General features: G+C 43.3%; 4 protein-coding genes across 4 annotated transcripts; 1 reads left to right on the top strand and 3 right to left on the bottom strand.

Moving 5' to 3' along the window:
• Nucleotides 1–140: 140 nt before the first annotated feature.
• On the bottom strand, nucleotides 141–1,025 carry EAE97_005246 (uncharacterized protein; the record flags this gene model as incomplete). The annotated part of the gene is made up of 1 exon (XM_038875758.1): nucleotides 141–1,025. The coding sequence occupies one exon, from the start codon at nucleotides 1,023–1,025 to the stop codon at nucleotides 141–143; it is 885 nt and encodes a 294-aa protein (XP_038733095.1).
• Nucleotides 1,026–4,648: 3,623 nt separating this feature from the next.
• On the top strand, nucleotides 4,649–5,638 carry EAE97_005245 (uncharacterized protein; the record flags this gene model as incomplete). The annotated part of the gene is made up of 3 exons (XM_038875757.1): nucleotides 4,649–4,735; nucleotides 4,795–5,300; nucleotides 5,368–5,638. The coding sequence occupies 3 exons, from the start codon at nucleotides 4,649–4,651 to the stop codon at nucleotides 5,636–5,638; spliced, it is 864 nt and encodes a 287-aa protein (XP_038733094.1).
• Nucleotides 5,639–6,327: 689 nt separating this feature from the next.
• On the bottom strand, nucleotides 6,328–7,523 carry EAE97_005244 (uncharacterized protein; the record flags this gene model as incomplete). The annotated part of the gene is made up of 4 exons (XM_038875756.1): nucleotides 6,328–6,498; nucleotides 6,614–7,040; nucleotides 7,101–7,345; nucleotides 7,401–7,523. The coding sequence occupies 4 exons, from the start codon at nucleotides 7,521–7,523 to the stop codon at nucleotides 6,328–6,330; spliced, it is 966 nt and encodes a 321-aa protein (XP_038733093.1).
• A 2,812-nt stretch (nucleotides 7,524–10,335) lies between these two features.
• EAE97_005243 (uncharacterized protein) lies at nucleotides 10,336–12,343 on the bottom strand. Its single transcript, XM_038875755.1, has 2 exons — nucleotides 12,125–12,343; nucleotides 10,336–11,986 (listed from the first exon to the last, which is right to left on the bottom strand). The coding sequence occupies exons 1-2, from the start codon at nucleotides 12,198–12,200 to the stop codon at nucleotides 10,479–10,481; spliced, it is 1,584 nt and encodes a 527-aa protein (XP_038733092.1). The 5' UTR covers nucleotides 12,201–12,343; the 3' UTR covers nucleotides 10,336–10,478.
• Nucleotides 12,344–12,632: the final 289 nt, after the last annotated feature.

Raw genomic sequence — 12,632 nt, 5'->3', positions numbered from 1 at the left:
GAACACAGTGGGTGTGCTGTCTCGGGTCCCACCAATACCCCTAATACCAATAACATATACAAATCTTTTGAACATCGCCAAAAACTAACAATCATGTAAAAACAGTAAGTCATGCATAAGCCATGCAATAATTGAACCACTTAAGATGTAGGTTGAGGAGCGGCAGCAGAGCCAGATGCAAAGCCCGATGGGGCAGCCCCTCCGAATCCTGATGGGGCAGCTCCAGATGGGAAGCCAGATGGGAAACCACCTTGGTTTCCAGCGAACCCTCCAGGTGGGAAGGCACCACCTTGTTGGCCACCGAATCCACCAGTTGGTTTAGCACCACCTTGGGAGAAAGAACCAGATGGCCTAGCTTTGAAGTTACGGAACTTGGCTCCAGTTGGGGAAGCACCTCCTTGGCTGCTGTGTCCGTGGTCACCGTTGTGGCCTCCGTTATGACCTCCGCTGTGACCTCCAAATCCACCTGATGCTTGAGCAGTATCGGATGGACGAGCTCCAGTTGGCTTAGAGCCACCGGCGGAGCCAGTTGGTTGCTGCATCTCTCCACCTGGTGCAAAGGCAGCACTGCTTTGTTGACGTCTTTGATGACCGGAAGCCTTGGCACCTCCGGTGGCCTTAGCTCCAGATGAATCGGTCTTTGATGCACCACCGAAGCCACTTCCAGAAGCACCTCCCTTTCCACCCTTTCCACCCTTTCCACCTCTGTGACCCCCCTTGCCGGAAGCTTGGGCAACACCGGACGGTTGCGCCTTGCCGTTTCCGAAGTTTGATGAACCAGTTGGTTGAGCACCACCACTGTGGTGTCCTCCACGTCCTCCAGCTCCGCCGGAAGCCATGGCAAAACCGCCAGATGGAGAAGCACCGCCGAATCCACCAGCGCTACCAGATGGTTGAGGACCACCGGTAGGGCGGGATCCAATCTCACCAGTACCAGTTGGAGCAGCTCCACCGAAAGCGGAAGATTGGCCAGCTACGAGGGGAGCGGCGAGGAAAGCAGCAGCGATAATCTTTGAGAAATGCATTTTGTTGATTTGTTAAAATTTGAGAATCTTGAAGTGTGGTTGGTAAGAGGAAGCTGATTGGGGAAAAAGTTGAAGAAGTTTTTTTTTGAGAGAGTGATATGGAGAGTTGTTTGAAAAGGCTCAGACCTGGAGCTGAAGATGTGGAAGAGAAGAATGAAGCTTGAAAAGACTGGATGCTCTAAAACTGGTTTTTGAAAATAATGTGGGATTCACACATCCTTATATCCATCTTGCCGTCACCTACTTGGTGGTAATCATCACCCTATTCAAGTATAGGGGTTCAATGATACTGGCAGATAATTGTTTCAGAAAACACTACCAACCCCCTGCCAATGGGTCTGCGTTCCTCCACGGTATAGGTAATGGAAGGGAGCAGGAAGTATGTGATGAGCCGGCATTTACAAAGTAACCGATGTCTCTTAGCTGATCGGAAGATGCCTTCTTACCCCCACAAGGTGATCAGTATGCGCGCTAATGACTTATTGAATATACATGAGGGCCTGGTATCTTTCCCAAAGGCAAAAGGTAACGTCAATCTACTCAATCTGGGGTGTGCTATAAGAAGTTAGCGCTAGCGTATCCATAACAAAAAGCTTTCCAATTGCAAAAGTCAAGGATAAGCTTGTTCTTTGAGCCTTGCACCTGTAGCTTTACAGATAAATTAATGTCCAGATGAACCTTGTTTCATTAGCTCACACCTTAATTTCTACGGAACATTCTTGCAAAACACTTGGAGCAAATATATGTAGAACCGTGAAGATAGATTAGGTGTAAGGCCAAACAGCTTCACCCTTACGTGTAAACTGTCAGACAATTTGCCATGTCATTGCAAAAATAACGACAGTCTAGGTTGTGATGTTACCATCGAACCCTCTCATGATGTCAACGAAGCATGGCGTCTACAATCATCCTCTAAACCAATATCTAGGTTTTAGCTGATGTCCTACATTGTAATGATCGCTCCTACCTGCATATAAACAAGATGATCAGGGGAAATATCACCAGCGGATCGCCAAGGCTTCACGCTTGTATTCTTCCATTCAAAAGGGACGTTTCAACTTCGCGCCGTTGAAGCCTGTAATCCTCTGTCTCCCGTCGTAACTTTTAAGAAAAGTTCTAGACTCCATGAGCCCAGTCGAAAGTCGTGCAAGGTGATTTTCAAGAAAGTTCACAAGTCGCGGGGAACAATCCACTACTAATTCTCCTAGACTCTCACAATTAATATGTTTATGTGGGACGATTGAACTAATTCGTATGGTAACGGAGATCTGGGATGGTAGGTCAAGATGAATAGGCTTTAGAAGTTGGTGATGACAACAGAAGGGATAACCGTTCTATGGCTTGTGCGTTGGGATGTCCGCGTAAGCTTTTCAATATCTGAGACGGAGTGAACCCCTGATCTCCCCACATATACAACCTCCTTTCATTTAGAAGTTTATGTATGTTGCTTTTGCTAGAAGCGAGTTGAAGTCGATTTAGCTGTCGAGTTGTGGATGGTGACATTCATAAGAATGGCGAGAGGAAATAAGTGACGTGGATTGTAAAAAATTACGTCCAACAGAGAGCAAGAATGGAGATGGTACGATGGTTTACAAAGATTACTTCGTAGACTTGTAAACTCGCCATGGTTTGACGGTCGAAGGCACATTTGTCAGGCATCTAGTCAAGGTTTCCAAGGTTGGGCATGTAAGATCTTACTATTCTGCCACCGACTCCCTCTCGCCTTCGGCCCCTTCAGCCTTCGAGACATAACGATGCCAAGTTATCTGACAACTTCAACAGTAGAGTTTTCCTGGTTCAGGTTCACATGCCAGATGCTGGGCATTATCTTACTATATTTTATCCGTCAGCCACATAGCCACAGGCAAGTGGGTGCCCAGGTGCCCAGGTGTTCTTTACCCACGGACGCTCTCGAAGTTGAAAATCCTGTCTAGTATCTTTCAGAATCTTTATTCAAGACTTTAGATCATGGAACCCATTCGCCAAGTCATGAAACAGCTAAAGGATCTATCTTAGGGTTCAGATTCGCATGCCTTTACTTTATTCAGGGCATTCCATTGTTGACATGTCTTGGCAAGACAGGTACCGATGAATATACCGGTATTGATGAATTTCTATCTTTATCTCAAAAGTTTACTCAACTACAGACACGCCAAGTTAGTGGCGCGTCAATAGTTCTCAGAGATCGACTTGTTTGCGTATACACATTCAAACCGAAAAGCTCTTCTTCTTTCTCTTGAGCTTCATGTACATGCGAGCTTATACTCACACGTCAGCATGATGATCTTTGGAAATGTTAGCATCGGAGCCATCGAGGCAATCACCGCCTGTTTCTTCTAGACTCAAGTTTCTTCTATTCTCTCTGCCTCCTGCTTCGTCGTACTTGTGCACAACATCTCGCCAGCTTCAAACAATGATGTACCATATTTGATATACATTTCTTGCACTATTCTATCTCTGTCATTTCCATATGTTCAACAACAAAATGTTGCCAAATTACCTACCGGCCTCTAGGATCTACCAGAGAGGGTCATCCCACCTAAGTCTCAATCTGGCTCACCATAAAGGCATAGACTACACATAAAGACGATTTGGGCCAGACTAACAAAGCTGCGGTACAATCGTGGCAGAATTTACACCTTGAATGGCAGATCAGGAAAGCTAGGTGCGTACAAAATCACAGCTCTGTCGATCGAGCACAGATCGTTTGTCTGCATATCTTTGTCTCTCGAAAGCTTTCTAGGTTTTCCCTACAACACATCTACAGATCTGCATCTGATTCACTGCCAAACTCCACAATGATGAGTTTCGAAAAACTGACGCCATACTACATTTACTTTTCCTGCTTTGCCCTCGATATTCAAAGCGAGTCATGATCGATAATTCGTAAAATGCTACTAGCTCTCATCTGGTATATTGAAGGCTTCATCTGTGCAGACATCAGACTCATTGGCGAATAAAGACACCCTCAGATGTCACATAAACCGACCGTTCATTCTTTTGCCGGCAGATGATTATGATCAGACTCTCTTCAGTAATTTTCATATCTCTTCCTCGTGTATTTTCCGCCCGTCACTATTGACCAATGCAGGAAATGTCGGCAGATTAGAATACGGCAGATTTTAGAGTCAAGCATCCTGAAGCTGTTGGAACATGGCTACTGCAGACAAGATAAGCACTTGTATTAACATGACTTCCAGTCAAAGTAGGGCAAGATAGTAGAAGATGGCACTGCTCACATGCACCTCGTATATCCGAAATACTTCAATTCGTCCTACATTTTTCATCCTTAAAAACGGAGCAACTTACAGGTAGGTATTCTCAGTCTTCAATCTTATAAAGCTTTATACTTCTTGTCAGCTCAAAAAATAGGAAGGTATTCCGAATGCTTTTCACTTTCGCGGGGTATGAATACCCCCCCACCATATCGGAACGGCTCGGGATAAGCCCCACCGAAGAAACTCTACTGTTCGTTCAATCGTCGTCATATTGTTTATATTGTACCAGAAGAGCAATCTCAATTGATAATGTAGCTACGTCCTAAGTATTTTTCCATGCTGCTCTTGTCTTCCGTTGCATAGCTTTAGCCTCTCTCATACTTATCTCAAACAAGAGCTTGTACAATGGCAAAATCAATGCAAGATAACAAAGCAATCCGCATGCTTCAAGCAGCAGAGGATGGCAGATATGGTGTTGTAGGAGTAGTTTCCGTGAGTACAGTTCACTCCTCTATCCTTTTAAAAACAAACAGCTCATGTCTTATCCCCAGTACAATCTCGAAACTATAACCGCCGTCGTCAGAGCCGCAGAACGCAAACGTTCCCCCGCACAAATCCTTCTCTTTCCCTGGTCCCTCCACTACTCACCCCTCCTAATCCACCTCGCAGCCGCCGCCTGTCGCACCGCCACGGTCCCCATAGTTCTACACATGGATCATGCACAATCTGAAGATGAAATTCTTGCCGCTGCAGACATGGGACTCTTCGATAGTATAATGGTCGATATGTCGCATTATGACAAAGAAGAGAATCTAGCCAAAACAACAAAATTGACAAAAATATTGCGAGAAAAAGGCATAGCAGTTGAGGCTGAATGTGGTAGGATTAATGGGGGCGAGGATGGTGTGAAGGATACGGGGGACTTGGAGGGGTTATTGACAACTCCTGAAGAGGCGCTCGGATTTGTAGAAACAGGAGTAGATTTCTTGGCGCCGGCTTTTGGAAATGTGCACGGGAACTACGGTGGAGTGGAAAATATCAAGCTGGATTTTGATAGGTATGTATGAGATGGTTCTTTGAAATGCGTTTCAGTGGTATCGTTGTAAGCTAATATTGATTCTCAGACTCGAGAGCATAAGAAAAGCTACAAATGGTCGAGTAAGGTTAGTTCTTCACGGCACGAATACATTCCCGGATGATACAATGAGAGGCTGTATCAAGGGGGGTATGACAAGGTGCAATCTAAATGATTTGGTTTTGAATACGTACAATAAATATGTAGCGGAAAACACGGGGAAAGTTCCTTTGACGGAACTCATGGAGACGGGAACTAGTTTGATCCAGGAATTGATTGAACACCAAATGGATATAATTGGATCGACAGGAAAAGCATGATGTAGAAGTAGAGGACGACTAATAGAATTTTCAAATACTGGGTAGGTCAATTACTGAATGGACGCAATAAATGGTTCTCTGTACAGCAAGTGCGTATGTTGACTTCTTCCTTTAGCAAGTGCAAGGGAAGTAGAAAGCTAAAATACCTACTGGTATCCGAACCTTGAGCTCTTTGTAATCTTGTGTTAATGCATTGAAGCTACATGATCTCACTGAAACTTCGACATGTCCTAATTGGAATCCAAACAATCAAGAAGCATGCATGGCGCCATCACATGATATGGAATCACAAGCAAATTTTGGCAATGTAGACGTGGGAAGCAGAATACAATTAACTATCAGCCAATCTCCACGATGCAATCAAAAAGAACACATCTTAGAAGCTGCTGAAGTAGAAACCAAACCGCTCTCCCTTATGAACATAATAACACCATTAACCCATCCCAAATCCGTGCAATGTGATGCATTAAAAATCACAGCTTTTTTTGGAATGAAAATAGATCCTCATCACCCGTCTTGCTTTTATACATATTATCCATTTTATCTTGTTTGTACAAATCATACCCATAACCAGTACTGGTATGATAAAAATTCCTATAGTTGAATGGTCGCGCAATCTGTGGGACGAAGACGAAGATGAATGCAAGTAGACAAGCAAAAAGAAAGAAGAGAAGAAAGAATAATCAAGTCTATTGGTAGATCTTGACAGAGTTAACAAGCCAGTATGCGTCGTCGAAGGCGTGGGGAACCTTGGCGACGTATTCTTGACAGGTGGAGTAGCCGGTCTTTGCCGGGCAGTCGGACCAGTCGGACCAGGCTTGGCCGCCAGCTCCTGCGCCGCAGAAAGTGGTATCGAAGTACTGGAGTGAGAGTTAGTTTGGTGGGAGCAGAGATGGATACGGAGCGTCAGAGTCGGGGATGAGGAGGATTGAGGCAGTGGGAAATGAAAAGCATAACTATGAGAATAACACTTACGACTGTCTGAGCAGGGAAATTAGCATCGATATCACAACCACCATTCGCACTATCGAAGTTTGCAGTAGGTGTACCCCACTTTGTTGGGTCTGGAGTACCAGCGGTGATATCCGCGGGGATCTTGCTACGTGCGAAAAACCAGACTCGGATAAAGTTAGATGTCCATTGCATAGCATAAATACCACCGCCATTCTTGTTGAAAGGGGTACCGTAAGAGTTGGCAGTCGATTCAACAGAACATCCTGCGCCGTTGGATAATTGACAGTCGGTGTTACCGTTGTTGACAGTACCGAGCTCGGCGGACTTGGGAGAATTGAAGGTACAGGCGTTCTCGGTGTGGAGAGAAATGAAGGCTTGGGTGATGTCGTTGGATCCTTCGAGGATATCGATTTCACCATAAGGGCCGTCACCATTTCTGATTGTCCAGCTAGCGAATCTGTTAGCGGCTAATTCTCATGAGGGAAGTAGCGGACGAGTTAGCACTTACAAACCAGGCCAGGTTCCACAATCGCTACCGGGCATGTGTGCGAAGTCACCAATAAGAATACCATGAGTAAATTCATGAACAGATTCAACCCAAATGCTGTTGCGCTTTCCATTGACTTTGTCAGAGAGAACAGTAGTATTGTCAACACCCATGTAAACTTGATTACCGATGACTTTGGTCAAACCAAGCTTCTGAGCATCAGCAAGAGAAACATAGTTGACGTTGCCATTGGTTGGGTCGGGGAGCTAGATGTGAGTTAGTGGCCATTCTTAGATCGAAGATAGTCTTAGGAATACTAACATCCTCATAGACGAATGAAGTGAACCAGTTGGTGTGGTCGTAGTTATGAACCAGTTTGTAACCACTAGTCATTGAGGCCAAACACGAAAAAGTGCAGAGGAGCGAGACTGCAAGAGACTGCATGTTGAAAGATAGTAAAGCGCTGCTGTACTAAAGGAGTGTATGTTTGTATGAAGGAAAGTTATGTACAAAAGATACCAAGATAAACAGACCGATCTAAATCAAAGAGGAGGAGAGACACTTATCAAAAGGAATGTGCTTGAGGTTGTTGAAGGATAGAGGAAATTCTCAAGACGAGGTTCGATCGAAGACTTAAGTACACAATGAAGATTGGCATTAGGCGTTTTTCACACGCTATCTTCAAGTGAATGAGTTGCGATCTCTCCACAACGTGTCAGAATTGAGATGCTTCATGGTAGTCAGGATGATGGATTCCACGACTTGTATGTGAATATGGGTATTGGTTCTCTACATGTTACTAAACAGAATCCTCTGGACCAATTGCACAACTGGAATTACCCCAATGAGGGAATTTCAGATCCGTTAATTTTAGCTCGGAGGGAACTCAAGGAAATTTGATATGGGTATCTCCGAGGTTGGCTTGGGTAAGTGCCGATGTCAAAGAGGGGGATGGAGGGTATGACAAATTTGTTCCTGATGTTGATTGGTGCATTTGCACTTCTACACCTAAGAATCTTCTATTGTGAATCTACAGAGTGGTAGTAGGATCATTTAGAGGTATATTATGATCTTGGCTCGATGGATGGCGTTTGCAAATAGCCAGGATGCTTGGCTATATGTGAATTTTGGTCTGATAATTCATTTATTCTATAGAGGATTTTCACTGGCATGTCCTCCACAGTCCAGTTCTTAAATAGAAATGAACCAATAATAACAACGAAACAATAATCACATCACAATGAATACCCATAACATAACCCCCAAAGTGGGTCTTCGCTAAGTTCATGGGATTGTGAAAATAGATGTTTGTTGGTGGATGTAACACAATTTCTCACTCATATATCAGCACATTTGAAATAAAGAAATGTAATTTGTCCCTATCCAACATGAAACCAATTTCTTTCATCAAGCGATGGCGCAGTGTTGGACATATAAGCTGACTCCACTGTGAAAAAATTATTGTACGTATTACCAAGTGAGGTTAAAATCCTTCGAGGCAGAATACGAGAATTTTATTTGTTGGTATGTTTCTAGATCTGGAAGAGCCCAAGGCGGTGAACATGTGAATCTTAATATAAATAGTTATGGAAAATCTGTATACAGAGTATTTATTGACCTTATTTGCATGTACACTTTACATCTACAGATGATCTATAGATGACGATATTGTTCGTGCGTGCATAAAGGGGTTGAATACATGTCATTCTGTGCTGTCAACCACAAGCTTGCATATGGAATTTCAAAAATGCGTGGGAATCGATGCTCGCATCATTCATCACAATCATTATTAGATTATCAAAAGTAGATTATAGTCAAGAATGTTCATACGGCCGTGTCGAAAATAAATGCTTATGGTGATACTAGGCTCAAAGCGAGAAGGAACTTCATTTTAGATTCCGCTTCCAAATTTAACATGTCAGTATCACAATCATTTTCGCACGATGACATCAAATATAGATAAATTGACTCCCAGCCTTGCAGTACATATATCTTTCAGTTCTTTGTCATTGTTTTTGGGGTCAATCTCTGAACACATATATCTCACTATGAAAGCGAACTGGAGGGGTAGATACCAGCAATGCAAATATTGGAGATGGAGGGCTATGTTCGTAGTATCAGTGATTCGTAGTTTTGCAGAAAATAGAGGCCATTCCATTGAATTCGTGATTCTTCGACATATGTACAACACAGGACCTGCCAGCTTACTTTTGTGAAAGACAACCGTGTTCAAACAATTCAAGTATGCAGCAATGACGATTGAGGCCGCAAAATGAATCAATATGTTACTTTGGGTTGATTTCGCTAGGTAGAACTAATCATTACATCAAATATCCCATATACGAGAAAGAGGAAGAGAGAGTAATAGATCCAAAAAATACAATTCGTAGATCTCAAATACGCATCTATATATTCTCCTTCGCATGGTAGAAACCGCAACTAATACTCCTCCCTCAAAGAGCACGTTTTCCGCCCCAAATATCAAAATCGATAGATAAAACCATTTGTATACACAGACAATTCAAATATGGGTTGATCTTAGAATGCCTAGCCTAGGCCATCAAAGCTCTCGATTTGGAAGATATTTACCTCACCTCTTGGAATTAGGGAGGCGGTAGATCTTTTGACAACTTACTGTATGGCGAGCTTTGATTTATTCACTTGTATTTATTTTTCATGGACCGCCTTGAGCGGTATTTAAAAAATTGAAGAATGGAGATCAAAAATGAGTAGTGATGATGAACGATCATGACGGCTTCATGAGCAGTGAATAAATTTTAAGCTTGATGTTTACTATTCGCTTTTCCACTTCATTAATTCCATTCAATGAGAAAAAAATGAATCTGAAGTGACAATACTTGAGTGTCACTAGAAACTATGACTGATAACCTGAATTTCTTTCAGTAGCACCTCTCCTTAACACTTGTCCATTACCAGGTTCCACCAGGAAGATAGTGATTGTGATTGAATCAAATTTTTTAAAACGTTTGATTCTCGAGAAATTGAGGATCTTATGGGGAAGGTAGAGTCAATATCTATGGATACATGTCAGGGATGCTATTGTCGACTATGTAACTGGTTTAAGTTCTTCACTAAGCTATGAGAGTGGACAATTTGAAATGTTCAAATATAGTATTCGAAAAAGAATGCCAGTCACAATCCACCTCAGCTTGTTTGGTAGTCGCTACAAATCACTAGATCCTGGATCATTGCTCAAATACATCACACAGATAAAGTTATGGGCTCAGTATTTTCAAAAGATATATTTTATTATCATTAATATGCCGTTCATTCATCTATCAAAGTGCCATCGGCTGTACTGCGGCCAAACTTAAGGCAAGCAGACGTCGGGGTCTATATATAACATCCATCATAAACATAACCAAATCATTATCCCATCTAGGCAGTCTTCTCAGGACTGTCCTCGACTCTAATAGTGCCAGCCTTGCTTCCTACTGACTCGTCACCCTCGTGATGAACAATATCCTTCTTTGAGCGGAGCACTGCCTCTACGTCCTGAGCTCTTCGCTCGGCGTTGACACTTCCGAAGAGAATATCTAACTCTTCCAATGTCTTTCCTTTCGTCTCCTTAATGAAGAAGAATGACCATGCACACATTCCAAAACAGAAGAATCCGAACATCAAAAATGTTCTCCATCCAATGTTTGAAACGGCAATTGGTGTAATCTCGGTGATGGAAAAGTTACACAACCATTGAGTAGTTGCAGCGAGACCAACACCGTAAGAACGGAGACGAGTGGGGAAGATCTCGGATACATAGACCCATGGAATAGGTCCCCATGATGCGGAATAACCGATGACGAAAAGGTAGATCATTACAACCATGGCAATCGATGCTGGTGCGACAGTGGTAGCTTTGGTGTCAGGTGGGTGGGTAACGAGGACAGCTGAGAGAATAAACATCATGGCCATCATCCATCCGGCACCGAAGATGAGAGACTTGCGACGACCCAACGTATCAATACCAGTGAGTAAGAAGATACCAGTGGTGATGACCTTCACAGTACCATAGATACCGGTTGCAAACAAAGCGGTGTTAGCAGCTGAGATACCAATGGTTTGGAAGATTTGCGGCGCGTAGTATCCAATAGAATTGGTTCCGGAGAATTGTTGCCAGAACATGAGGCAGAAAGCTGAAAAGAATCTGAATCTGTTGGCTGGTGCGATACACTCTTTCCAGGTGAGTCCTTCAGTTGCAGCCATTTCCTCCTCGATGGATGCACGAATCTCGGCGATTTCTTGCATGATTTCTTCATCTTCAGGTGTAGTGCATCTAGTCCAAGCCATGGAAGCAGTGGCTTCCTCGTATCGACCTTGCTTAGCAAGCCATCTTGGAGATTCCTTCAAGAAAAATAGACCGATTAAGAGAAATCCACCTGGGATGAGTTGAATAGCGACTGGAATTCTCCATTGCTTAGTAGATTTAGGGATGTGTAATGCAACACCATAATTCAACCAGTAAGCAAAGGTAGAACCAAGTACCAAGAACTCTTGGAACATTCCAGTAATTCGTCCTCTAATGGCGGGAGGAGCATTTTCTGCGACGAAAACAGGAGTAATAGAGGACATTCCACCAACTCCCAAACCAGCAATAACACGACCAGCATAGATTTGTCCAATACTATGGCTAGCGCTAGTTTGAATAGCAGCGCCAATGAGGAAAATAAAGCTGAATCCCATAAGAGAGTGTTTTCTTCCGAAGCGATCATTGCAGAAAGCGGCAGCGATGGAACCGAAGAAACAACCGGCCGTAAGCAAAGAGACAACATTCGAAGAAACCTGTGCATTTTTGGATCCACCAAATCCCTTCGTATCAGGCGGTAATCCGAAATCTTCTCTGAAACTTGCGAGAGCCAATACCGATCCCATGACACCGGTATCGTAACCTGCATAAGCCATCATATGTCAGTCATGTTCCATCATCTTGATTGGTCTTGGTGATATGGCACAAAAGTTTAAAATCATTGAGCCGACACGGAAAGGATTTATCAAAGGATATTATCCGGAAAGAGGGGATAACTTACCGAAAAGTAACGATCCCATGTAAGCCACGGCCGTCAGAAGATAGACGCGGTAATTTTTGAAGAAAGCGGACGGCATATTGGCGGTTTTGCTGTTCGCAGCAAATCTTGACAAAGTTGGTATTTAATTGTTCGACGAGAGGCCGATGAGGGAGAGAGAAAAGATTCATTTGGGGAGAGGTATCAATGTATCTTATGTACTTGCCAAGTTGGCTATTGTGGAATCTATGAGCGGCAACATATTTTTGTTGGATGAGAACTGGATTCGCAGCTCATTCGTGCGAATATTTTGTTACCATTTTGACACTTGAACCAGGGAGAGTAATTCCACCATTTACAATGGAGAGAATGGGGAAAATGGAGAAGTTGATTCTAGACCAACTTTATTTGGAATAGTTGGGCGGTTCCCCATTGTTTAGTCTTGAGATTGTTGAGCAAGCTTTGAGATTTAGTTTTATTGTTGCCGATATTATTCAGGGGTCGTGATTAGTCGATGTGGATGTTAGCGTCA

The sequence above is a fragment of the Botrytis byssoidea genome, assembly GCF_014898295.1.
Source record: "Botrytis byssoidea strain MUCL 94 chromosome Unknown BBYS_009, whole genome shotgun sequence".
NCBI classification, from domain to species: Eukaryota; Fungi; Ascomycota; class Leotiomycetes; order Helotiales; family Sclerotiniaceae; genus Botrytis; species Botrytis byssoidea.
This window is presented reverse-complemented; position numbering and strand designations above follow the sequence as displayed.

Coding starts and splice junctions, on each gene's coding strand:
- EAE97_005243 (XM_038875755.1), bottom strand. CDS start 12,200: ATGCCGTCCGCTTTCTTCAAAAATTACCGCGTCTATCTTCTGACGGCC. Junction 11,987..12,124: donor CATGGGATCGTTACTTTTCG/GTAAGTTATCCC, acceptor TGGCTTATGCAG/GTTACGATACCGGTGTCATG.